This window comes from Polypterus senegalus, chromosome 1, assembly GCF_016835505.1.
Source record: "Polypterus senegalus isolate Bchr_013 chromosome 1, ASM1683550v1, whole genome shotgun sequence".
NCBI lineage: Eukaryota > Metazoa > Chordata > Cladistia > Polypteriformes > Polypteridae > Polypterus > Polypterus senegalus.
In genome coordinates this window covers 63735634-63763551 of record NC_053154.1, presented here as the reverse complement: position 1 = coordinate 63763551, position 27918 = coordinate 63735634, and the positions used below count along the sequence as shown (strand labels likewise).

General features: G+C 39.0%; 1 protein-coding gene across 1 annotated transcript in view; it reads right to left on the bottom strand.

The window, feature by feature from the left end:
- The window catches only part of LOC120526619 (spondin-1), a 558899-nt gene that overhangs the window by 83699 nt on the left and 447282 nt on the right, over positions 1–27918 (bottom strand). The window contains exon 12 of the mRNA XM_039749784.1: positions 293–463. Within this exon, the coding sequence (XP_039605718.1) occupies positions 293–463 (171 nt within the window). The remainder of the gene's footprint in view (positions 1–292; positions 464–27918) is intronic.

The following is a 27918-nucleotide window of genomic DNA, read 5'->3' as shown; positions in this document are numbered from 1 at the left end:
AACCCTTCCCTAAAATTAACATCTAAAACAGATATTGGAAGAGGACACACTGGACTTTTTTAGGATGGGTACTCACATTATTTTGGAAAAGTGACCTGTTGGTCAAACTCTTTTTATCTGTACCGGAGGCTTTTCTTTTTTCATTTGAAGGGTGCCTTTAACATCACAACTAGCAGAACAGAGTTTAAAATGGGCCATAGTAGGAGAGTTGGCATTGACCTAAACCCTTTTATTTTCTATAAAAGTCTATGTTTTTCATAAGAATTAATTCACACTAGTAAAAAAAACTTACAACAATCTTCATTGACAATGCATTTTTCAGTCTCTTCTGTTGGCAGTGTACAAGTAGAGCCATCCTCTGGAAACTGTTTGACATATCTTTCCCTGGACCGCATGCCCATTCCGCAGGATACACTGCATGGAGACCAAGTTATCCATTCCGACATCATGCAAGTTGATGCATCTGGAAAGATGATTTAAAATAAAGTAAGGGTCATCTTTAAAATTGATATTGCATGTATTTTCTTTACAGATCTTCTTATTGTCTTATTTCTTTACAGTTATTCATATAAACAGAACTTAAACCCTACATATAGAAATGAAATGTGTCACTTTTATTCAAGCCAGTCTTACGTATGTAGTCTAAACTGCTGTAGAAATCCAACAGTAGTCAGACTGTTAACCTAACCATTGAGTCAGGCAACTCACAACACAATAAAAAAATGACAGGAATTGTGAACAAGAAAAAATATATATATATATTTTGTTTGCTTGCAAAGCAACTAAAGTAATTGATATATGGACCAAACAGGTAAGCAGTTAAATGAATGTTAACATTTTCATATACATATAGTGTATATACCAGACTCACACATACATATACGTAGTGTTGTGAAAAAGTATGTGTCCTCTTGCTGATTTCCCCTATCACTGCAAACTTCCAAAAATCCAATATTAATAAGAGGACACTTGAGTGAACAAATAACACATTTTTTTTTTATTTTTTTTACCTAATGAATACAGTCATCCAACACCAACTAACACTATATGAAATAGTACATGCCCCCAAATTAAATCACACCAATTTAAAGGACAATTAGTCAGCGGACTGAACACACTGATCTATATAAACCTCACTTATTTTGAAAATTACCATCAAAGTCAAGTGGCCAGTATTCAGAATCTAAACCACATAAAGCTATGACCAAAAGAAATTCCTGAACTAATCAAGAAAAGTTTTTATTATCTTTTTAATCTAAAAAAGGCTGCAGTATGTGTGTCTCTTCTCTGTTGCTAACACTGGTGTTGTGAAAAACTCTTGGGCCCACCGTCTCCTGGGCCCACCCTCCAATTCCAATAAAAGGTTTATTTCAGAGACTGCTCTGTGCCTGGCCAGTTTTTTTTTTTATTGCCCTATGTTTTTTATTGATTTTTGTTCAGTTAGTGTACATCATTATTTCTAACTGGGTCTGGGACTGGCAGATGGCAAAAGCTTGTGTGATACTTAGGGGATTCCCATTGGCTAAACGCTGAAATCTACTCTGATAATATGGGATATGCATATCTCAGGCATACTAAGTGCATTATATGAGGATATGTAGTTTGCAAAAAAATAATCATCAGTACTATGTAGAAATGCCACCTTTTGTGATGTATTATACTGTATATAACTGAGATGCTATCTGTTGAAGACCACTAAATCTGTGCCTGGACCACTTTGGTTACAAATGGAATCTAACTCCAGATTCTTTTAAATCATGCACTTTTCTCCCATTGGTCCCTGTGTACATTGGGTGGCAGCTGTGGCTCAAAGTCTCCTCAGTAGCACTGCCACAGGATGTTTCCAATAATGGGCTTATTTATTGAACAACTAAATATAGCAACACCAAAGTGCCTGCATGATGTTCCAATTTACTCGATTTGTAAGTCATATAGTGTGCTATGTGATATGACTTCCTCTGAACCACTGTTGTAAACATAATTGATTGAGTTGTCACACTGCATCTATTAAATTTTTCAAATGTTCCTGTCTGCACATATGATTCTGTCACTGCCTAAATAGTTCATTACATAGGAAGAGTGGGCTAACTTAATAAAGTAGCCACTTGAGGTGCAGGTTTATTACATTTCACATTCTAGGAGGAATAATTACAATTACACTGTTTTCATATTTCCATACACAAGTATTCACTCTTAATACATGTAATATACATAAACTGCATTGTCAACCACTAGGAAAGTGAACATAATATTAATTAGATATGAATCAGCCTATTTATATGACACTTGAAAATAGTGGTACTCTCACTCTTTCATTAATAACAAACTGATATCTGGTACTATTTTAGTACAAAATCAAATAAAGGCGCATGATACCTTCAATTAGACAAAGAGACTACAGAAAATAGATGAACCAAGAAAATAAATGAGCTGCACTTAGTGATAGTGTGAACCATTTCAGTCTATAATGCAACACTCTAAATCATGCATGGGCTTTGTAAATATAATTTAGTTTTCCATTCTTTTGACTAAACCCAGATAAAGGTATTCCTATAACTCAGTTTCAATTTACATAAGATTCCATTTCAAATGAACACCAATCACCATAGTGTCCATCTGTGCACTAGATAAAAAGACATATGTTGTTTGCTCAGTATAGTATAAATGAATAAAGAGACAGCAGATCCCTGCAATTGCATTGGTGTTAACATGGACATATTTGTGTGGCATCTTAAACTACATGTAATATGACAAACATATCAACATTCTGTTGTTTCAAATATCTAGAAGTCAGCCCTGAGTGGAACACCACTCACTCACATTCACCTCATTCACACAATCCCATTCACTCATATCAGATCAATTTACGGTCAGTTAATCTTTTCATAATGGCTTTGTGACGTTAGGAGAATAACTTTACAGAGACAGTGAACAGGCCAACAGCTGAACCTTGGCTCCTTGGTTGTCTACTGTACCGCAATGCTGCCTATAATTAAAATTTGATGGCCTAAAATGGCTGACTAAAAAGAAGGTCATTTTATAAAGGTGACTAACATATTGAGTTATCCAAAATGATCTCAAGGATTTCAAAATGCTTTTCTCTAGATTGAATTAGACACATTCAATTTTATTCACACATTAATTTGAGCTTTAACAAGTCTCAATATAAGCAGCTATTTTCAACTTTGCAAGCAGTGTCATGTCTAGGCATCTCCAATGCTGTTTTTTTCCTTTTGGAGCAGTGTCATGGAGGTTGTAAGGAAAACGCAGAAGAACTTTTAGAACTAAGTCTAACATCCAGGCCTATGAAAATATCCATCAGCATGGTTTCTGTAAAAGATAATTCAAAATAACTTTGAATATTATATTGTATTATTTTGCATTTTTAAAGGATAATGATTAACAAAATACTCCATTTTATATATGGAAATATTGAAGTAATTACAATTCTGAGTCTAAGAAACATTACACCTGCATATTAAAGTGTTGTCTTTAACACTAGAACCATCAAACATTTTTTCAGCACCATAGGCAGAGGTTAAACCAATAGGTACCTGAATCCTTTTGTTCTCACTTGTGACCCATCAAGTTAGCATCATGAAAGGGCACCCATACAGCTTCAGTAAAGTTAAAAATAAAGATTTTTTGGTACACATTAAATATTGTTTGTATATATTTTCACTTTAAATGTTAGCATATGTTTTCAATTAAAAATACAAAATATAACCCTCCAGGGTTGTGTTGCCGCTGGGCAGAAAATGACTTCGGTATTTATTGACATTTACTAGTGAAGACAAAAAATAATACATTCCAGTCAGCTGGGCACATAAAATAACTAATGAAGTATAAACTTTTTTGTAGAGGTAATTAAAAAATTTACAGCCATACTCACATATTTCTGAGAAAATACAAACATTTGTAAACGAGAAGCAACATGTAGTCTTATTACAAAATAAGTCTGCATCAGCAGTCGGCACAGATTTTTTTCACCTTCACGGAGACATTTTCCAGTTCTGTTTTGTTTTACTGCATGTACATCATGCAGGTGCACTGCTTTATTCTACAGGGAGCAAAGAAGACCTGAAGGTTTGCTGTGTCACGTGCAGCCTTCCAAAGTTGCAATGTTGCTAGGCATAACACAGAATATGTAGGTAAAATGCAAGCAGCATGATGGAATGATTAAAATACCGTCCACATCAACAGTTCTTTTTTCAGTGTGAGGTGCTCCCACAACCAAAATGGTGGTGCTTCAGTGACTTTTGTTTCATTGTGTTTGCTCTCTCTCATCTGTTATTGCCTCTGCACTTTATTGGAATCCGTCTCTTTGACCATTTCTTGCGTTACCTTTCAAAGTGGGATGGCTTTTCCTATTTTATTTATAGCAGAATGTACAGAGCAGGCTTGTCTTTGAGGCAAGTAGCTTATTTGCCATGTAAACTAATGATGAAAATCTTGGTAGTAACATGTCTCCCATTGCTTATAAAAGGCTCAGTGAGTCACACTCACCACAATCACAGACTATCTTTCTGTGGTAATTCTCCAGATAGGAAACAGTGCTTAGTATATATTTGTTATTTACATCTGCAGCTATGCAAAATTTGATGGCAGTCTTATTTGGCTTGTTTGTCATGTACTACATGAAATGTATCAACATTTCATCTAGAATAACTGCTCATAGATGGTTATGTGTTATCCTTACTTATAATGAAGTTCTGCACAACAGTGTCTGATAACAACTAAGCTGTCAGTACACAAAGGAGAATGAGTTGTGAGAGAAGAGTACTGTGCTTTTCATTCAGGGCTTGCTCCTTCCACAATATACTATGTTTTGTGTTCTCCTTTTGCCACGTCAAATTAATGCTGGTTTCCCAAAAAGCCAACACCATGGTGGAACTGTTCCTTTGAAGCTGTTGTTTCCAAGTTCATCTTGGCAAACAAAAAAGAACTTGGAGAACACAGATAAATGGGTTACCACAAGCCTTTGTCCTTTCGTCAAAACTCTACAACCCCTACACGAACGACCTTCCCAAGACATCATCGTGAAAATTCAACTACGCAGATGACATCTGTTGTGGGTTGTAGGAAGTCCTTTGATGAGCTGGAGTAACAGATTATTGTCACCAGTTCATCAAAAACAGTCTCAAACATCTTTCATATCATCTCGAATGAAAAAAGGATTGACAGCGACCCCAACCCAGTTCAACTTGGAGTCATTCTTGACATAACCTTGTCTTTCAAACGGCTCCTGTCCAAGGTTGCTGCTAAAATTAAGATGAGAAATAACCTACTGTCAAATGCTGGCTGGTACATTGTGAAGGACCAAAGCAAAGCTATTCAGATGTTCCTCCTTGGCTCTGTCACACTCGGTGGCTGGCTGCTGCTTTCGAGCATGGAACCACTCATCTCACTGAAAACTGGTGGAAACACACCTTAATGAATCTATGCACATCATAAAAGGTGCTCTTTGTCCAACGCCTCTTCAAGTGGCTACTGAGCTAGCTAACACAGTGCCCTCTCACATTCACTGTGATGCTGCTAATGCAGTCTTTTTAACAAAATATGACAGGCAAGACTGTTTACCCATATATGGCAACACTGTTCACCATCCAAGGCTTTGTCTCCTTTCCAGGCACCCAATTTGATGGTTGCCTAGGAATATTACTATTGCCAACACATGGAAAAAGCTATAGGAGGTAGATCTTCCTGCAAACTCTTTCCTGATTCACAACCCGAGAAAACAAGGGCCAGGATTTGACCTTCCCAGTTGGGACTGGATCACGCTCGACCACTCCTGAGCAGGATTTGGCAGATGTCCTGCAAAACTACATAGATTGGGGTATCATGACAACCTGCTCTTTTTCTGTTTACGTTAACGACTGTCCCATCCTAAAGTTAGCAGTTGGTCTTGCCATGCTTCACACAGCCTCAGCATCTGCTATTCATTGGTTGAGATAAGATAACTACATTCGCTAAAGAAACATAAGCAACAGCTAGCTGAAAAAACTGAAGAGTTGAGTTTCAGATTAGCCTATGACCTCTATTATCAGATATACTGAAACAGTGCAAGTGACTACAGTGACATATTTTCTATGATTATTGTATAGTCAACTGGAGGAGAGAGAGAGAAACAGCAATTTACATTTGAGTAACAACATAGTGTACAATAACCACAATATATTGTGGCTAAATTGGATTTTTCAAGGTGAGAATAATATACAAATGTGGACAAGAGCCTACTGGAGGAGCAAGGCAGTGGAGAATACATGTATTATCTATTAGAATTAAATAGAATTTAAGAGTTACAGCAACATGGGTATTTACAGTGCAGCAAGTTAGGAAATGTCAAGGAAGTGCAGGAGTATGAAAAGCATAGTGAATAAAATATTACAGATTTAAAAACACAACGCCAATTGGTGTTGGATGTGGAAATTCTAGTTTTAAATGGAGGGAATGCAAACAAATAGATATTTTTATCAAAGACATGACTTTACTGTACAGTATATTGTTCAGCTACTGTAAGCAAAAAGTTTATAGGAAAGATAAAACAAAAAAAAAATTATAGGCAGCATGTATCCGATAGCTGTAGGACACTTCTTCCTAAAATCAATTAAATAATCAAACACCTAACTGCACAAGCGTACCACCTGTATATATTTTGTGGTTTGTAGAGTCCTCAAAAGCACACAAACACCTAGGGAGGCAAACTAATCAAAAATACAAAGGGAATTTGTTAAGAGGAGTTTAAAATAGCAGAGAGAACTGAAAGTAGTAGCAACAGTAGAGTACAACGTACAGTAAAATTAATACTTGTCAGAACATTGCCACACTGCCGCATCATGATAAACAAAAATGTATTATTATAGCAGAAAGGTAAAAATAACAAAAACCCAATGTCCCACAGGACCTTCTTATATATGCAGTCGTTTCTGGCAGGTGGAGTGTTTCGGTCCACTTACCAACTACACTCCTCTATTGCTGTCTGTTCTTCTTCCAAACTCTAGTCTTCTTCTCCACTCCCTGGTTTTTCTTCTACCTGCAAGACAAGGTCTTGCGTATGGTCACCTACCAACTACAAGCTCCATGCTTATATGTAAAAGAAAGGCTTATAAGGCAAGCCTGGATCTGTCTTAATCTATATTAAGAGCTATGCCATAGGGGAAAGGAAAATGCAAAACCCTGGTCCAAAAAAAAACTTTAATTTAGGGGTGTCGAACTCCGGGCCTGGAGGGCCGTAGTGGCTGCAGATTTTCATTCTAACCGTTTCTTAATTAGTGACGGGCTTTTGCTGCTAATTAACATCTTTCCCTTCATTTTAATAGCCCTGTTGTATAGGATTCAGTCATCTGAATGTATTCCTTTCTTCATTAAATGACAGCCAAAAGGATATGAGATGTGAAATGAGCCAACAGATGACCAGCTAAACTGGGATTTCAAACTCCAACCAATTTCACTCCAAGCAATTTCTTAATGAGAAGCCGATTCTTGCTGTTAATTAAACCCACTATTTAATTCCACTGCTTGTTACTGCTCTCATTTTGCCACAGCAGACATTTCCAAAAATGTTGATTTTTCCGTTTTTTCTAAGAGCATCGTCAAAATGTTTTGGTGACCTTAGAGATCAACCTTACTGAGACCTTCACCTTTCTTTATTTTCAGATATTGTGTGATTGGCACAGGTGAGCTGGTCGCGGCGGCTTGATTTTTGTCTCATATTGTTTGTCCACTAATTAAGGAAAAAGAGACAACTAAGTTAATTATAAATAAGATAAAAAAGTTACTTAGCAGCAAAAACTATACACTAATTAAGAAGATGGTTAGAATCAAAACCTTCAGCCACTGTGGCCATACACGACTGGAGTTTAAGTGATTAAGAAACACAAAGCCAAAAAGACAACACTACAAAATATTAATAGAAACAAAGAACAAAACACAAAGCTAAATCCAAAAGTCCAAAATACTTAAAAATGACAGCATTTCAAAACTCAGAAAGGAAATAAACAGGAAAGGAAATCTAAATAAACCCAAACTGTAATTCTAAATCAGTCACAAACACGCCAGTAAAGTAAAAAACAAGCAAACTAAAAGCTGAAAAGGCCAAAAGACCACAAATGAGAGATATACAAAGAGTTAAGGGAGCAGATGAAACAGGACTCCAATACCTCTAGAAATCCTAATTGATGCTCAAACGTACAGTGATGTGAAAAACTATTTGCCCCCTTCCTGGTTTCTTATTCTTTTGCATGTTTGTCACACAAAATGTTTCTGATCATCAAACACATTTAACCATTAGTCAAATATAACACAAGTAAACACAAAATGCAGTTTTTAAATGATGGTTTTTATTATTTAGGGAGAAAAAAAAATCCAAACCTACATGGAAAAAGTGTGAATGTGTGAAAAAGTAATTGCCCCCTGAACCTAATAACTGGTTGGGCCACCCTTAGCAGCAATAACTGCAATCAAGCATTTGCGATAACTTGCAATGAGTCTTTTACAGCGCTCTGGAGGAATTTTGGGCCACTCATCTTTGCAGAATTGTTGTAATTCAGCTTTATTTGAGGGTTTTCTAGCATGAACCGCCTTTTTAAGGTCATGCCATAGCATCTCAATTGGATTCAGGTCAGGACTTTGACTAGGCCACTCCAAAGTCTTCATTTTGTTTTTCTTCAGCCATTCAGAGGTGGATTTGCTGGTGTGTTTTGGGTCATTGTACTGTTGCAGCACCCAAGATCACTTCAGCTTGAGTTGACGAACAGATGGCCGGACATTCTCTTTCAGGATTTTTTGGTAGACAGTAGAATTCATGGTTCCATCTATCACAGCAAGCCTTCCAGGTCCTGAAGCAGCAAAACAACCCCAGACCATCACACTACCACCACCATATTTTACTGTTGGTATGATGTTCTTTTCTGAAATGCTGTGTTCCTTTTACGCCAGATGTAACGGGACATTTGCCTTCCAAAAAGTTCAACTTTTGTCTCATCAGTCCACAAGGTATTTTCCCAAAAGTCTTTTCAATCATTGAGATGTTTCTTAGCAAAATTGAGACGAGCCCTAATGTTCTTTTTGCTTAACAGTGGTTTGCGTCTTGGAAATCTGCCATGCAGGCCGTTTTTGCCCAGTCTCTTTCTTATGGTGGAGTCGTGAACACTGACCTTAATTGAGGCAAGTGAGGCCTGCAGTTCTTTAGACGTTGTCCTGGGGTCTTTTGTGTCCTCTCAGATGAGTCGTCTCTGCGCTCTTGGGGTAATTTTGGTTGGCTGGCCACTCCTGGGAAGGTTCACCACTGTTCCATGTTTTTACCATTTGTGGATAATGGCTCTCACTGTGGTTCGCTGGAGTCCCAAAGCTTTAGAAATGGCTTTATAACCTTTACCAGACTGATAGATCTCAATTACTTCTGTTCTCATTTGTTCCTGAATTTCTTTGGATCTTGGCATGATGTCTAGCTTTTGAGGTGCTTTTGGTCTACTTCTCTGTGTCAGGCAGCTCCTATTTAAGTGATTTCTTGATTGAAACAGGTGTGGCAGTAATCAGGCCTGGGGGTGGCTACGGAAATTGAACTCAGGTGTGATACACCACAGTTAGGTTATTTTTTAACAAGGGGGCAATTACTTTTTCACACAGGGCCATGTAGGTTTGGATTTTTGTTTCTCCCTAAATAATAAAAAACATCATTTTAACAACTGCATTTTGTGTTTACTTGTGTTATATTTGACTAATGGTTAAATGTGTTTGATGATCAGAAACATTTTGTGTGACAAACATGCAAAAGAATAAGAAATCAGGAAGGGGGCAAATAGTTTTTCACACCACTGTATATGTAATGGTAGTCAAATGAAGGGCCTTGCTCCACTGCCATCAAAAACAATTTAATTTTCATTCCATTTTTAAAAGGAACCAGGGGACAATTAATAAAGGATGACTCATGAAAAAGTAAGGAACATAGAATACACAGAAAATGCAAAGCAAAATGCAAAGCAAAACACAAAGCGTTGACAAACTACTTCCAATTACACACCAGGAATTATTTTTGGATGCCCCACAAATACATGGATATGGGGAGAAGACAGGTTGTCCTTTCCAGTAAATGTGAGGACCACAACCACACTGGCTTTTAGTGAACTGTGGACTAATGATGTTTTTTCGTTAGCAAATTTTCACTAAGTAATTATGCAAATATAACGTACAATAAATTAAACATAATCATGAAAACATAAATTCAAAATAAAACACCATTCCACCCCTCACCACAGCCCCAGACAACACAAGTTAATCAAGGAGGAGAGAAAGCACAGTTGCACACAGGAAAAACCTTGTGATCATTAAGTAAAGTTAACATATGATTGTCATTTACATTTCTTGAGCTGGTTACTCCATTTATCTAGCAGCAGATAGCTGAAGAAGCATAAGGCCATAGAAAGAGGATTTCCAGAAGTAAAAGGATAAAGTATCAGGAGATTTCCAACTTAAAGCTAGGACTAAATTTATAGTGATGGTGCCTAAACAGAACAATCTCTGCAGAAAGATTCATAATACTTTAATAGGTCCTCCCATTGCCCTGCAGTATTTTGCAAAACCCTGTATTCAATATACTGTATATATATATATATATATATATATATATTGTCACACATGTGCGCATGGGAAGCAAATAAGAGTAGTACCATGCCAGACCAGGGGGTGGTGAGCTGGACTAACTCTTTCTCTTCATCCTCTGCAGACTATCCTCGGCAAATCCCATTAAGTGCCGGGCCCATTGATGACGTCACGTCCGGTACGGGGGCCCTGGATGGTGTCACTTCTGGTCTTGGCACCATCACCCCCGGTTCCAGCCCAGATTACGTCACTTCCGGTCACGGCCTTTAAAGCCATCATTTCACCAAAGTCAAACCAGTTCTGTTTTGGACATTGTACCATGCACAACTCTCTGCAAATACTTATTTTGCAGCCATGAATATTATACTGGTGGCTGCCCTAAACCTTTCATGTTTCCTGTGTCTTAATGTGACATTATATATACAAACAAACAAATATATTGACTCACACAAGGCTGTTTCTAGTGAGTTTGCATGTAGTTTATTTGAGGAACTTGTAGACTTGGGTACAACTGCCGATGCTAATGTAATGTGGACCCTGAAGGTTACTGATAGTTGTGTTGGTTCTGCTGGTGTTCCCAGGTGCACCCTGGATATCATTGAAAGGAGTTGCAGAATAAAGCTTGATGGCAACTCTGGTCTGTACCAGGAACTGAGAAGGATGGCTGTGAGGGCTCTGAGGGCAGATAAGGAGGTGTTTGTTAGAAGAATCTGTGAGCAAGTGACATATCAACTATGGTCTAGAGACCCACGTCCTGCTTACAGAGGAATCGAAGCATTACGCACATTCGTTTCTATTTCTTAGAGAGTCACATTCAGGATGGGTAATGGAACTGTCCTTATGGATGACACTGCAGTTGTGGCCCACTGGGCTGGCTATTTTGAGCAGGTGTTTAAAGCTGATCCTCCAGCTAGGATATTGGACATCTCTGGGTCCTCGGTTGTTGTGACTGTTCCTCCAATTAGCTGTGAACCACCCAATCTCACTGAGTGAGATCTGTGGTATCTGGGGTGATCTTCTCTAGGCTGGTGGTAGGGCTGTCCTCCTGGCATTGCAAGCAGTCTTTGCTTCCATTTGGGAGACAGGCATCATCCCAAATGACTGGCAACTGGGGTGATTGCCTGGATTGTGGGAAATACAGGGGGGACTTAACACTGCTCTCAGTGCCAGGTAAGGTTCTTACTAAGGTCTTCATCAATAGTATTTGTGATCACTTTCTCACCTACCAGTGACTGGAGCACCCCGCTTTTATGAACTAAGAAGTCTAGAGTCAATGGCATCCTGGCACTGAGGGTTCTCATTCAGTGCAAACATGAATATCAACAGTTTCTTTATAACCTTTGTCAATTTTCATAAAGTGTTCAATTCAGATGATTGAGTTGCCCTGTGGGACATCCCGAGACTTTGTAGGATCCCCATGAAAATGTTGGATGTCTTGGCCCACCTGTACACTGGTACTGTGACTGCAGTGCAGAGTGGAGGCAGAACTGCTGCATTTTTCCTAGTTGATTCTGGGGTTCTGGGGTGTGTTTCCTGCTCCTGCCCTGTTCAGGGAATGCGCGGACTGGGTGTTAACCAAGGTTGTGTGGTCCAGCGACTGTGGGGCATCTGTTGGTGAAGAAAGATTCACAGATCTTAACTTTGCCAATGATGCTGTGATGTTTGCGGAGTCAATGGAGGCTCTGATGGGGGCTCTTGAGAGACTGAGTGAGGCATCTGAGTGCCTGGGCTTGCACCTGCTTTAATGACTTCTTGGGTATAGCCATCAGTAGTGTGTCTATCTGTGGAGAGAGTGTTGACCTTGTCGTGAGGTTTACTAACCTTAGCAGCAACATTCATGTTTCTGGTGACTCTTCCTATGAAGTCAGTAGACGGATTGGGAGAGCATAGGGGGTCATGAGGTCACTGGAAAGGGGTGTGTGGCACCCCCTTATTCTTTACAAAAGGACAAAGGACCAAGTCTTTAGAGTCCTGCTACTTCCTGTTTTGCTATATAGTTGAGAGATATGGACGCTATCCACTGACCTGAGATTAAGACTGGACTCCTGTGCCTGTATGGAAAATCCTTGGGTATCTATGTTGTGAGGGAGTGTCAGTTATGGCACTAGGACCATGTGGTGCAATTCACTGAGGGTGATCTGGCTTGTAGGATCCTCACTGTTGAGAACCCGAGTGGCTGGACTAGGCCAACGAAATGCCCACAAAGCACCTGGCTGCAGCAGATAGATGGTCATGCCTGGGGGGTTGCCAACCGGGATTCCAAGCTGTTTTGTCATGTGGCGGGTGTAGCAATGTGCTGTACCAGTGCTCCGCAACCTGTTATTGTCTGACCTGTCATGCTACTCTCAATAGTCTGCAGGACATGTACTTCAATGTATCACAGTGTACTGTGAAGATAAACATGAACTTGAAGTATAACAATCAAAGAATATTTTAGTGAAATCTACTTTGACTATTATGTCTGCAGGTGCCTTTATTCTTCTTCTTTGATACTGAATCAGTATACTGTATACTATAACATGCTTGTCAGCTGTCTACAAAATCCTGTAAAGGGTGCATTTACAGATCAGGGTGTCTTGGCATGAAAACACTCTTTTAGAATTTAGACACAACTAAAAAAATGTGTTTTTTGAAGCATGGAGATGAATGAGGAGGACACAGTTGTGATTAAAGCATTATTGGAAAGAGGAGCTGGGAGAAATAAGTGAATCCAGCAAGCTACAGATACATTTTCTTGGTTGTTTTTAATTTCCTGGGTGTTGCAAAAATGTCAGTAGGACTCTTGCTTATAAAAAATAACTGCAATAAAGTGCATTGAGGAAATTTGTGACAGAAAGCAACATGACTCCTGTACAACATTTCTCCAACTGGTATTCACAATATCTCATACTGGCTGAGATAAATTATGTTCTTAAAAACAAAAAATAATGCTGACAGAAGTGTCAAGTAGTTGAATGAATTTGATTTCATAAACATATTTCCGAGCCAAATATTTTTTCTCTTTAATGCTTTCATAAGGTGCTTGGAAAAATTGAATGATTTGATATTTCTCTGTCTAAAATGCCAACAGCAAACCTATCACTAACATCAGCCCATATGACTCTCACTCTAAATGTTTACTATTCAACAGTTATAAATATGTATAAAATAAAATGTCTACGCATTAGAAGTAAAAGCATTTAACTAAACTGTACCTTGAACATATTATAGGTATATAACGCATTAAAAAAGGATGCTTCTACCCTAAATTGTTTTTCAAATCTCATGGACAGTACTTGCGTTTTTTCATAATTTAAATATAGAATTAATAAGCCATCAGCCAGCTGTCAGCAATTGCTTCCTTTTAAAGCAAGTGTGACATCATAACAGCAGAATTAATGTTGCCACAAGAGGTGAAATAATATCCTACTGTTGTTTAATTCACACTTTAACTTTTGCTTGTACTCATTAAAACAATAACAATCCTGCCTTATATTTTATTGAGGACTGTGCTGGTAATTATCTGAGTAGGGCTGACTAGACTTCCCTTCACTAGCAATAATTGCATTTATTTGCAACCAAGGGATGCAATCCATCCAATGAATCATGGATTCTATTAATGTGCTTTTTCATCCACAACTTTAGTGACAACTGCTCAACAGAATTCCTTATAAGGTTCATCCCAGCTGCCCTCGATCCTGGTTCAGTGCAGTTATAAAATGTGGGCCAAGTAATACATACTCAAAATTATGTATCTCAGTCATGGAACTTTCACAATTCACTTGAGATTCATACATGTGTCACACAATTTAGTGTGCTATAATATCAAATCCACTCATGATTCTCTCATGTATGAATATGGTTTATACAGTACTATGGAAACGATATGGCTGGCAGTGAGGTTGAAAAATAAGTAACAGCTCATTTCAGAGATGAGAGTTCACCTGATTATACCCTCACACCAGTGGCGGCTGCTAGTTTTTGAAACAGGGGAAGCTCATATTAGGTCTTCATCATAAAATTCATTATGTTATTTCTACGTAAATTCTGCCCTCCGTTCCTTTTGCAGAAAATGGTCTATGACCCTGTTGTACCAATTGGCCGTCTTTTCCAGGGACTTAACCAGTTTCCTCTCAATGGCCAGGAGAGCAAGGTTGCTCAAACGATCTTGGCCCATCGTGTTGCAGGTCTATGACTTGACCCGTTTTAAACAGGAGAAGCTCCTCTCTACACCTGCTGATGTAGCGCCAATTGTTGCCACTAACGACAACAGCTTGTATAGCTGAGGCATTGCACTATCCAACTCCAAGTCTTTAAAAAACACCAAGAAATCACACAGCTTACCCCTGCTCCCCTGTAAGTCATGATCTGAATATAGTACTTGAAGTTCAGATCTCAGTCTCCCTGAGTCAAAGAAATGGCCGTAACTTTTCAGCACACTTTCAAATGCCTCCTCTGGAAACACTTGTCTCATTTCATCAAATTTCCCTGCATTGACTAATTCTAACAAGCTCATGCTTTCCAAATTTGAAAAACGCTGAGAAATGTGATCCATGAGATTGTCTAGGATGGCCATGTACAAATTTCTGTAGGGGTCCAGGGTTTCCTGTAATTGTGACAGATGTCGCTTTCTAATAGGTCTCATCTCGAGGGTCTGATGTGAGATCTGCTGCTTTTGCATAAACTGCTTGATAAGCCTCCTCTGACCTCTTCTCCTTGACAAAAGCAAGGAGAGACCCAATTCTTTTTTTGCAGTAAAGAACATTCATAGCCCTTTGCTGGACAATATCAAAGACAACATCTGTCTCAAAGAATATTTGTTCATATTTGTACAACATGAACACAAACTCAAAATCCTCCAGTTTCATTATGAAGCCTTTGGCAGCATCTAATGTGTCATCATCCATGCTCTTATCCTGGGTAATCTTGTCAAAAGTCTGCAGGAGGCCATCATAATTGTTTGCCACAGTGCTCACTATCTGTGATGTGAAATTCCATCGAGTAGGAGCGTTTCTGGGCAATCTTGAAGACCCTGCAGACTCAAGAAAAGACATCCTTTTTGTGGACTTTGAAAAAAATGTGGTGAACCCAGAGAGAGATGCAAAAAATATTCTTGACTCAGGCAAGCATTTAGCACCCTGGGACAACACCAGGTTCAGTCTGTGTGCATAGCAATGCACAAACACTGCACTAGGGGCTATTACTTTAACTTTGGCCTGTAGGCCATTGAGAGATGAAGCAAAGACAGCAGCCCCATCGTAGGTTTGTGCCACAAGTTTTTCTCTAAAACTGTAGCCCTGCATGTTCTCATTTAAAACTTCAAACACAGACTGAGCATCTGACCCCCTGACACATCCAAAAATCCAATGAAGCACTCTTAAATTTTACCTGCACTATCCACATATCTAACAATGGCAGACAGTTGGGCATGGCAAGGTATGTCAGTTGCTTCATCCACCTGCCATGCAAAAAAGAAGCAGTCTGAATTTCACCTTTTATATGATTAGAAACAGTGGCTACGAGAGCAGAGATCAAGTCATTTTGGATTGAGTGGGACATACCAGAAAACACAGCTGATGACTGAAATTGTGTGGCCAAGACAGAGTCATATTTAGCTAATGTTTCTGTAAATTCCCTGTAATTCCCCTTATTTGCTGATTCACTACTCTCATCATGCCCCCTGAATGCCAGCTCCTGACGGCCAAGCAAGGAAGTCACATCAATTAGACGGTTTAGGAAGGCCCTGTTTTTTTTTTACTGTTTCATTATGTTTTGCCACCTGAATGCAAAGACCTTCATTGATTGCATGTTCAACCCTGACCCTGCCCAGACAACTTAACCTTGCACATGAACTCACATGTTCTTTGCACTTTTCACGCCTTTTGTATGCCCTGTCAAAGTTACCCAGATCCCCAAAACCCACGTTTGACCAAACACATCCCAATCCCTGAGAAGGTTTCGTCAAGAGGCATGGCCAACAGTACATTTTCTTTGTCACAGCACTTCCAGTCAGCCAGTTCACCTTGTCATACCAGGAGAGCTGAAAAGACCTGTTATTTTTTCCTGATTTTTGCACCAGATCAATCTTGGGTGTTGGTCTGCCCTGCCGTTTAATTCTGAGTCTCTCCTCGTAAGGAAGACTACTAAATGGTTTTGCCAAAAGCAGGTCAACAATATTAGCACGGTCTGCCATTATGCACAGCTTGCTAGCTGGCTAGTTTTCCCTTCCACAAGCTACTTTAATTATATGAACGAACTAACTTTACAATGCTGAAAGAAGGAGCAAAGTCAAGAACGCTAGGTTTTTTTTTTATTATTTAAAGAATGATTTGTACAAACAAAAATGGTTTATGTTACCAGCAAACAATACAGAGTGCAGCAGTTTGTCGTACAACTTCACCTGCAAATCCGCATGGGACTGAGCTTGAATCTCTGTAGTCCTGATGTATACTTAAGACATGCTGTCAATCAAAAAAGGTGTTCCGTCCTTTAAACAGCTCCTCCACTCATCAAGCAGCAGCCCAGCGTCATGGCCCGCCCACTGCTCCATTCACTCCCAGAGAAGCTGAGCTTCCCTGGAAGTGACGATTTTGGTGCATTTATCCAATCTGCAGTGAAAAAAGCTCCTTTGTGTTTGCCCATAGAGCTCCAGTGAAGCTGGGCTTCAGGAAGGTTTAACGCGCTGTGCTGCACAGAAATGTATGACAAGAAAATCGTGTCAAACAATCTACAATAAATACCCGATTCTGAACGAGCTAGTCATGAAGTTGAACGCGTTCTAGCGCACTTTTATTAAAACCAATATAAATACGACTTTTATTTTCTGACATAGTAGAGGAAGCGGAGCTTCCCTTGTAGTCTTAGAGCAGTCGCCACTGCCTCACACGTCTTCAGATATTTGTGCTACTTCTAAAGGCAGAAGTGTAGGCACCAGAATTTCTTTGATTCTAATATACTTTATTAAACCCCAAGGAAAAATTGTCTTTTCATATGACCTTTGAAAGTCATAGCGAAGGGTTGGTCATTGTACAGAGACCCTGGAGCAATTTTCAGGTTAAGAGCCTTGCTCAATGGCCCAACGGAGTAGGATCCCTTCTAGCAGTAAAGCACTCCTTTGAAAACCTCACCCATTTTCTTACAGGAGGCTCAATATTCTGCCTGACTACTTACATGCATTAGTCACATCTGATGAAGACCATGGAGCGGCTGCTGCTTCACCACCTGAGGCCACAGGTCCGCCACGCCCTCGACCCTCTGCAGTTCGCATACCAGGAGAAGGTGGGAGCGGAGGATGCCATCATCTATATGCTACACCGATCCCTCTCCCACCTGGACAGAGGCAGTGGTGCTGTAAGAATTATGTTTTTGGACTTCTCTAGTGCCTTCAACTCCATCCAACCTCTGCTCCTTAGAGACAAGCTGACTGAGATGGGAGTAGACTCACACCTGGTGGCATGGATCATGGACTATCTTACAGACAGACCTCAATATGTGCGTGTTGGGAACTGCAGGTCTGACATTGTGTTCAGCAATACAGGGGCGCCGCAGGGGACTGTACTTTCTCCGGTCCTGTTCAATCTATATACATCAGACTTCCAATATGACTCGGAGTCCTGCCACATGCAAAGGCTGATGACACTGCTATCGTGGGCTGCATCAGGAGTGGGCAGGAGGAGGAGTACAGGAAGCCAATCAAAGACTTTGTTAAATGGTGCGACTCAAACCACTTACACCTTAACACCAGCAAGACCAAGGAGCTAATGGTGGATTTTAGGAGGCCCAGGCCCCTCATAGACCCTGTGATCATCAGAGGTGACTGTGTGCAGAGGGTGCAGACCTATAAATATCTGGGAGTGCAGCTGGATGACAAATTGGACTGGACTGCCAATACTGATGCTCTATGTAAGAAAGGTCAGAGCAGACTATACTTTCTGAGAAGGTTGGCATCCTTCAACATCTGCAGTAAGATGCTGCAGATGTTCTACCAGATGGTTGTGGCGAGTGCCCTCTTCTATGCGGTGGTGTGCTGGGGTGGCAGCATAAAGATAAAAGACGCCTCACGCCTGGACAAACTTGTTAAGAAGGCAGGCTCTATTGTAGGAGTAAAGTTGGACAGTTTAACATCTGTGGCAGAGCAACGGGCATTAAGCAAACTCCTGTCAATCATGAAGAATCCACTGAACAGTGTCATCTCCAGGCAGAGGAGTAGCTTCAGTGACAGACTTTTGTCACTGTCTTGCTCCACTGACAGACTGAGGAGATCGTTCCTCCCCCACACTATGCGACTCAATTCCACCCGGGGGAGTAAATGCTAACATTACTCAAAGTTATTGTCTGCTTTTTTTATTTTTATTTTTTTTCATTTTTTCATTTTTATTACTATTTAATTTAATATTGTTTCTTTGTATCAGTATACTGCTGCTGGATTATGTGAATTTTCCCTTGGGATTAATAAAGTATCTATCTATCTATCTATCTATCTATCTATCTATCTATCTATCTATCTATCTATCTATCTATCTATCTATCACAAATAGCTAGGATTTCTATACTAACAGCTGTATATCTAATGTGAAAGATAAACTGTACCCCTTTAGAGCAAACCTAGATTTCAACACTTGTAGGCACCATCCATTGTGAAAATATCTAAATGAAGAGCCAAGCAAATAGAAATCAAATGATTACATGATGCCAGTTTGTCTTAATTTTAGAAGTAATAGTTAATACTTTGCTTGTTGTATAGTCCTCACTCAATGCTATACATTTTGACATCACTGAGACACAGACTTTTTGCAAGTGAAACAAATCCAACAAAACAGGCTGCATAAGCAGCGGGGTCTAAAGGCCAAGGCATTGAATTTTTTTTTAAATTAAATTTATTGTAATCATTCCACATAAATCAATCAATTTTTACAAAAAGTAGGTTTAAAAACAAGTCGACCCCCACCCCTGAGGGAGAGGGCATAGCCAATGGGGTAAAACTTAAGGCTTGTAAACATACCTATATTGATGAGTTTGATAAGCAATAGAGATGAATGGAGAAGAAAAAGAAATACGGAAATAATTGCTTCCTCTGTGCTTTTAAAGCTTATTCTAAAATATTATTGATTAGATCCTGCCATGTTTTGAAAAAAATCTCTACAGATCCTTTAACTGAGTATTTGATTTTTTATAATTTCAGACAGTATAAAGCATTGGTTTCCCACTGACTTAAAAGAAGAGAGTTAGGATTCTTCCAGTTTAGCAAAATAAGTCTTCGTGCCAAAAGTGTAGTAAATGCAATCACAGTATGTTTGTCCTTCTCCACTTTAAACCCATCTGGAAGAACCCAAAACAAAGCTTTTAATGGGTTAGGAGGGATTGTGACATCAAGGCTGTCTGAAAGGTAATTAAAAAGTTTGGTCCAGAATGATATTAATTTGGTTCAGGCCCAAAACATGTGACCCAGTGAGGCTGGGACTTGATTGCAGCGTTCGCAGGTTGGATCTTGCCCTGGAAACATTTTGGAGAGTTTTAGGTGAGACAGATGTACTCGATATATAGTTTTGAGCTGAATAATTGTATGCTTTGCGCATATGGAGTTCGAGTGAATTCTCTGCATTGCTATTTTCCACTTCTTTTCAGGAGGCATTGAAATTTAAGGCCAAATACTGTTATTTCTGTTCCCAATTTCGACTCGTTTGGAACCCCAAGCAAGTCACTAAATTGGTCAGAACTGTAGCTGTTATAACATAAAATGGAGACACTACAGCTTTGAATATGCTGCCTTGAGATATAGTTACTGTATATATATATATATTGTTACACACATGTGCTTAGGAGACAGTCAACAAACCCTGTGGTGAGAGAATTATCATCGAACGGGGGGTTGTTTTGTGGTAATAATGCCTCTCTCTGTGATCTTGTAGAACAAAAGAAGATAAATAAACCATTATCATCCTCAACAAACCACTTCCTGGAAAACAACATCACTACAAACCATACTTCCGGTCTTGCACTGATGATGTCACTTCCGTCCAACCAGATTGATGTCACTTCTGGTCCCACAATAATGACGTCACTTCCTGCCACATCACGTAAGTAAGTAAGCTTGTTTATCACGTCAACTTTCTGAAACCGTGAAAGGAAAGAGAGGTAGAATCTCCCTCCGGTCAGCCACGCTCCCTTTTCATGGATCATCAACACCTAAATTTTGGTTCTAATTTGTCATGGAGGCAAAGACTTGAGCTACAAACAGCTGTCTTGTCCGTTCAGGGAGTTGTAAGCGAACAATCAGGTCGCACTACGTTGATTGAACATGATATTATTACTGGCCCAGGGGTGGTTGTCAGAGAACGCCCATACAGACTTCCGGAGGCAAAGAAAGCAGAAGTGGGATTGGAAATTAGACAAATGCTAGACATGGATATTATTGAAGAAAGCTATAGTCCATGGTCTAGTCCAATCGTGTTAGTTTCCAAGCCTGACGGGTCGTGGCGGTTCTGTAATGACTTCAGGTGACTCAATCAGGTGTCCAAATTTGATGCATACCCCATGCCTCGCATGGATGATCTCCTCGGTTGGGGAATGCGCGATTCTTAACTACTCTGGATATGACGAAAGGGTACTGTCAAATTCCCTTAACGGCATCCGCTAAAGAAAAAAACGCCTTTAGTACTCCTAGTGGAAACTGGCAGTACAAGGTCCTCCCTTTTGGTTTGCACGGGGCTCCTGCGACTTTTCAACGTCTGGTGGATACATTGTTATGGCCCCACAATTCCTACAGTGCCGCCTACCTGGATGACATTGTTATCTATTCCGGCAGGTGGGAGGATCATGTACAGCAGGTGTTGTCTGTTCTATCCACACTAGCTAAAGCTGGGCTCCGTATCAACCCAAAGAAATGTTTCTTTGGGCTGGCAGAAGCCAAATATTTAGGCTGCCTAGTGGGTGGTGGTTCGGTCCAGCCACAGTATTCTAAAATTGAAGCCATTGTTAAATGGCCCCGTCCGATTACTAAGAGGCAGGTCCAAGCTTTCTTGGAATTGGTGAGTTACTATCGTTGTTTTGTTCCTCGGTTTTCCGAGAGGGCCACGCCTCTATCTAATTTAACAAAGAAAAGGGCTCCCCTAAAAGTGGTGTTAGATGATTCTGCTGAAGCTGCATTTTGTGACTTAAAATTGGCCCTTACTTCAGAACCTGTTTTGTCTTCTCCCAACTTTTCTTATCCCTTTATTCTCCAGACTGATGCACTGGACTCAGGATTAGGTGCCATGTTGAGCCAATGCATCGACGGTGCTGAACACCCCATGATATACCTCAGCCGGAAACTGCTGGATCGGGAGACTTGGTATGCGGCGGTGGAATGGGAGGCTTTGGCCATTAAGTGGGCTATAACTCAACTTCGTTACTCTCTCTTGGGACGGGAATTCACACTGGTCATTAAAAGAATAGAAAAATCTTCCAATTCATATGGGCACACCTTGGGAGTGGGACCCCCCAACAGCAGCAGAGGATGTCTGGGGGAGAAGAGAGATAAGGCAGTGAGACAAAAGGACAGCTGCTGTACAGGCTTTTAAATGTTTCAAATGCCAGGCGAGATCATCAACTGATCGAGCAAAGAGGAGGTAAAAAAAAAACTGTATTTGTTTCCCGTTGTATCACCGTTTAAGAGGGGATTTCGGAGGAGCGACCACGTCTCCTTGGGGTGCGTTCAGCCCCCTCTCCACAACGTGAGCGAGTTGGTGAGCGGATGGAGCAGGGGGCAAAGCCCTCTAATATTTTTGATCTGATTAATTTCAACAGCAGATTTTAAGGAAGCATTCTTTATCCCAATAAACACAGCACAGTGGCATAACACATACACTGTTTAGGGATGACAAAGAAAGATAACACTTAGTTTGAATGAAAGGACATTTCAGGACAGAGTACACACAAAAAAGACTTGCATTGGGATGCAGAAATATTACTGCCTAATTCAAGATGCTGTTCCTTGCAGAATGGCAGACTGATTAGATTTTTGACTAAGTCTACAAATAATTTAACTTTAATCTGACTGCAGAGAGATAATGGTTTAACTTGAAACAACTTTGACAAGTGTCTAAAAGGTTTTAAATATTCCAATAAAGGTAAATTACAAATTCTGGGCACAACCAAGGGAATGAAAACATTTTGTTTTGTTTTATATATTAAATTAGGCAAGCCTCTCAAACAATAATTGCATATTGCAAATAATGTTCTGTTGTACTGAAATGTATCATGGCAGGCAGATGGCACCTCATTTGTCAAAACTATTTTTGCTACAATGTGTCTCTAATAGAATTTGATGAATTTAATAAGAAATGGTTCCAGCCCATAAAATGTTGCATTTGTGAGCTCATTGCTGCAATTAAATTGTATTTACATGGTACACAATCACACTGTCAGAAAAAATATTTGTTCACAAGTTCTTACTTCTGAATACTGTTTGCCATCGGTAAAGGCTGATTTATGTTTCTGAATCTCTGGCATTCTGTGTTAGTTGCAACTATCAAAAGTTACACATTAGATCAATTTGTCTACAGCAAATCAAATCATAGGTGAACGGACACACGACTGAGAGTTAACATTCTTTAATGGTGACAATAAAACATCAGCAATCTACAGGGCAATTAAAAGATCAGAAGTGGTAGGATAATTAAGAGAATAAAATAGAAAGAAGTTTCATTACTTGAAGAGTTAAAGCTATTAAACAAATAAAGCACCAATGGTACAATCTGGTAATTTAACAGAGAAGGCCTTTTGCCGCCTCCAGTATGACATTCATTTATGTGTTTTTTATTGTGAAGGAGGGATTGAATCAGTTAAAAACTGGCAAATCATTCTTAGGGGTCTTTGACATAAGCTCTCACATACCCTTATATCTTTAGGATCATTTTGTTTTAAGAAATAACAGACAATTACATTGTAAAGTCAACAATAATAGTGACATGTTACTATAAAATATGCAAATTAATAAATATGTCTTTTCATAAATATTTTCAACTAGCGAATAAACTAATTTATTCAGTGCAATCCCAAGAAAATCTGACTTTATTAAAAAATATTAATGTGGGCAGTAATGCACAGGTGATATGGTATGCCTCCAACAGTTTTTTAAGCTTCCCTCATGCCTTTAACTACAAAGTATATACAGCCCTTACTGCTGGGCAAGATTCTAAGGTCAACAAAGGTATGATTATTAAAGACATATTATTTACTTATGTTTAAGTAAGTAGTGAGTATATTCTGTGGAGTTATTGTGTATATCAGTTAATATGTGTAGGCTACTGTGACAGTGCAGTTTCCCCTTAGGATCAATAAAGTATCTGTCTAATATAATGACTTTTCTTATCTGTCTATTAGTTGATCTGACTGTCTTATATAGTGTATCTTCTATCTATCTATCTATCTATCTATCTATCTATCTATCTATCTATCTATCTATCTATCTATCTATCTATCTATCTATCTATCTATCTATCTATCTATCTATTGTGGAGATCAGACCAGACACAGACAGAGACATAGACTCACAAGTCCCAAAAGCACACGTCCGGTGCACCTGGATTCTCTTCCGGCAGGCTTTTCCTGGTATGGCTAAAGTGCTGCAGTCCAAGGCTCTGGATGGTACAGGCGCCCCCTGGAGGTGACCACAGCCCCCCACAGGGTTGAGCCTCCAAGCTCAGCTCCCGCGGCCCTAATGCCAACCAGGACAGCTGCCCTCTAGTGTCCCAGGGGAGATATTGTTTCTCTCCTCATCCTTCCACTCTCCAGGCGTTCCGGCTAAGCAAGGGTCCCAGCCGTCCGCCACACTATCTATCTATCTATCTATCTATCTATCTATCTATCTATCTATCTATCTATCTATCTATCTATCTAATATAGTGTTTTTTTCCTATTTACAGTATTTATTAGTCTATCTGTCTTTTAAATAGACAGATAACCAATACTTGGATAGGAAACCATCTAGGAAAAGCATAGGTTGCTGCTGGAAGAGGTGTTGGTGAGGCCAGAAAGGAAATGGTTACCCTTTGGTCTGTGTGTGGATTCCAGTTCCCCAGCACAAGGAAACTGTGCTGTAAAAACTGGACTTATCTTTTGGATGAGATATAAAACTGAGATACTGATTCTCTGTGGTCACACAAGATCCCTGGGCATCCTTTCTAAAGAGTAGCATGCATCCTGATGTTCATGCTAAATTGCCCACCCCAATCTAGCCATTTTGGCTCCCCAATCATCCCCTGATCCTAAGTGGCTTACTATCTTTCTCACCCCTTCACCAATTTATAGCTAATGTGTAGTGAGCGGTATAAAAATTGTTGCCATCACATCATCCAGGTGGGTGCTGCACACTGGTGGTGGTTGAAGTAGCTTTCCACTCTCTATGTAAAAAGTGCTTTGGGTAATGAGAATATTGCTATTTAAATTTAAAGAGCTTTTATTATTATTATTATATAGTGTATTTTCTTACCCATCAATCTATCTATCAGTCCATTAGGAATATGGAGTAGACATGTGTGTAGAGGCATAAGGATGAAGCTAGTACGCCTGAAATTTCAAGAGAGCATACCAGCTACTACTAGCTATATCCTAGTATACGACAATAAATTGGGAATAAATAAGCAGTTTTGTTGTATTTAATAAACTAGATTTCAATAGACATGTTAATGGCACACATTAATAACCTGTAATACATTAATAAAGTGCTTCTTAAATACTCTTTTACAATTACACAAAATAAATAATGCAATCAGTTGACTGCTAAGCCTGTTGGATAGAAGGTCAAAGCTAATTAATAAAATGGAGAACAGATGCACACTCAAGGAGAAGGGGCTTGTACGAGCTACTGTACGAGCTACTTGTATGAGCTGCTGACTTTGATTCTAGTGGATTTGTCACATGCAGTATCTATGATTATTTATTTGAGTTCACTGACCCTTTATTGCTGCATGGTGTTTGTATTACTTTCCCTGATTAGCAAAAAGCACCTAGCTAAAATCGGAGGTTTAAGGGACACATACCACCCGACTTTCTAAATTCTTGAAAACTTATTAACCTGTCAAAAAAATAAACATCTTAGACTAATAGGCAATAGGAACAGAATTGACGGGGTGAGGTCGAAAAGAACACTCAAACTTTGACTTCTTTAAAAGTATTTTCTGATGGCTTGTATTTATTACAGATTGCTTTGTAAGCTGCCTTGGATAAATCAATCTGCTACATAATAACAAAAATGATAAAAAATAATAATTTTAAACAATATTGTGGAATTAGAGTCTTCCTGTTTTTATGCAACCCACCGCAGAGCCTTTGTCTCATTTACATTTATTATCTCAGAGCAGACAACACACTTGAATTTTTGCAAATTCAGCACTTCAAGAATTTTGTAAAAGTGGGAGTATAAATTGCTAAATAACACAAGACTTGAAGGTGTAAAAATGGTGAATACTGCAAAAGAGACAAATCCTTGGATTGTTAACTTCTTTGAATTAATGACAAACTTCAATGTAATAAATCAGCCATATAAACACAGTAAGGTTTAAAGGAAGCTACTTAAAGGAACTGGTGGGAGGTCACTTCCAAAATATTATTCCCTGGATGAAACAAAGTTCACCAAACAACTTGACATAAACACAATAAAGAGTGACAGGCTGGTCAAAAACCATCTAAACTACTAGGACAGAAGTAAATAAATATAGTAAAAACTATAACTTTCCACATCTGGATGTGCTTCTGTTTTTTTTTTGTTTTTTTTGTTGCTTTCCCTGGTCCATGAGATGTGCTATGTCCTAATCAGGGCCAGTTTTAGACTATTTCCATTAAGTCTAGCATGGCAATTAATTACCAGCAACTAGTGACTGATTAATTTTTAAAAAGACGTAAATGATGAAATAAAAAATGTCTGTTTTTATATGGATGACCCTGTTGGAGTGGGTGACTATGCCCCGCGACATACTACTGCCCCATCCAGTGTCATGCTTGTACTGCCTGCCTCTCCACAACCCTAGATACACAGATTAGAAAATAGATGGATTGATGGAATTACACAAAGTAATTTATAATTTGCCAGTAAATATGCTGTAAGAGAGTATTAATTGGTGCAAGCACTGCAATAGAATTACTATGTTGGATTATTAGAGTGATGTACTTCCATTATGTATAAACTGTATATGTTTAAAATGCAGCAGTCAGATTATAAAATTAACCTTCAAATAAATGTCATGTTAAGGGATTGAAAACATTTCTGGCCATGGTGAGTGCTAAAGAAATTTCAGTAGATAAGTTTATGATAAATGCAGCCCAACCCTTCAAATCCATGTCCCTCCAATTTGAACCATGAAGGACACTGCAAATACACTGAGCTGCCGCTTGTCTCTTATTTCTGAAGGCACTTAAAAGCCCAATGTATTTTTTAAAAGGCTTTATAGAAATTATTATGAAGAAAACATCAATTCAGTTTCAATGTGTTTATCCTAACCTAATGGAGAACACTATTATGTGTTTGAAGGTGAGATGTTAATAATTTGCTAGAATTTGCTGAATTACTAATACAAACTGTAACAAAAGAGCTTTAATGATAGGCGTTTCCTTTGTCAACATGTACATCACATAATATTAATCAATGCCAGTTGTCAATGGTTCATAGACTATGAACAAAGGCAACCTAAAATGGAAATTCAGAAATTTACTAAAAGAAATTGATCCATACTACAAAGTACGTCTGAAAGAATGAAGGCTCGTGATTAAGCTATTCACTCAGCCCAAGGTTTATGCGTACCGTAGGAATTCGGCTTTGCATGTTGTAACAATATGGGGATGTTTAAATGGACAAATAGGTTTCAACCAAAGCCTTGAAAAAAACTGCCTGTAGTAACTAAACCTTATACCATTGATCCATTATCAAATCCATCTGATCTGATTCAGAGTTGCAGGGACCGACACTCACTTATATTTGGACCCCAGAAGACAATCCTGGAGAGACAACATCCTTAATCATTTAACATTTGGAAGAAAGGATTCTTTATAGAACAACAGTATTCTGTTCTGAAAAACAGAATATAAAGAAGTAAATTTAAATCTTTGTAAATTTTATCTGTAATTGTAGGTAGATAATTAAATTTCCAATTTAAACAAAACAGAAACTAAATTCTACTTCTAACTGGATTATAATAAAAATGTAACAGACGCAGATTGTCAGGAGCCAGAAATAACAATCTGCTGTTTTCTCTGCACCTAACTATGAAAGCAAAACAGAATCTTGAGTACAAGATTTTCTTTCACCTGTTGCTTAAATGAGAATACTGTGCATTGGCTTACTTAACCAATATAGGCTGACAATAA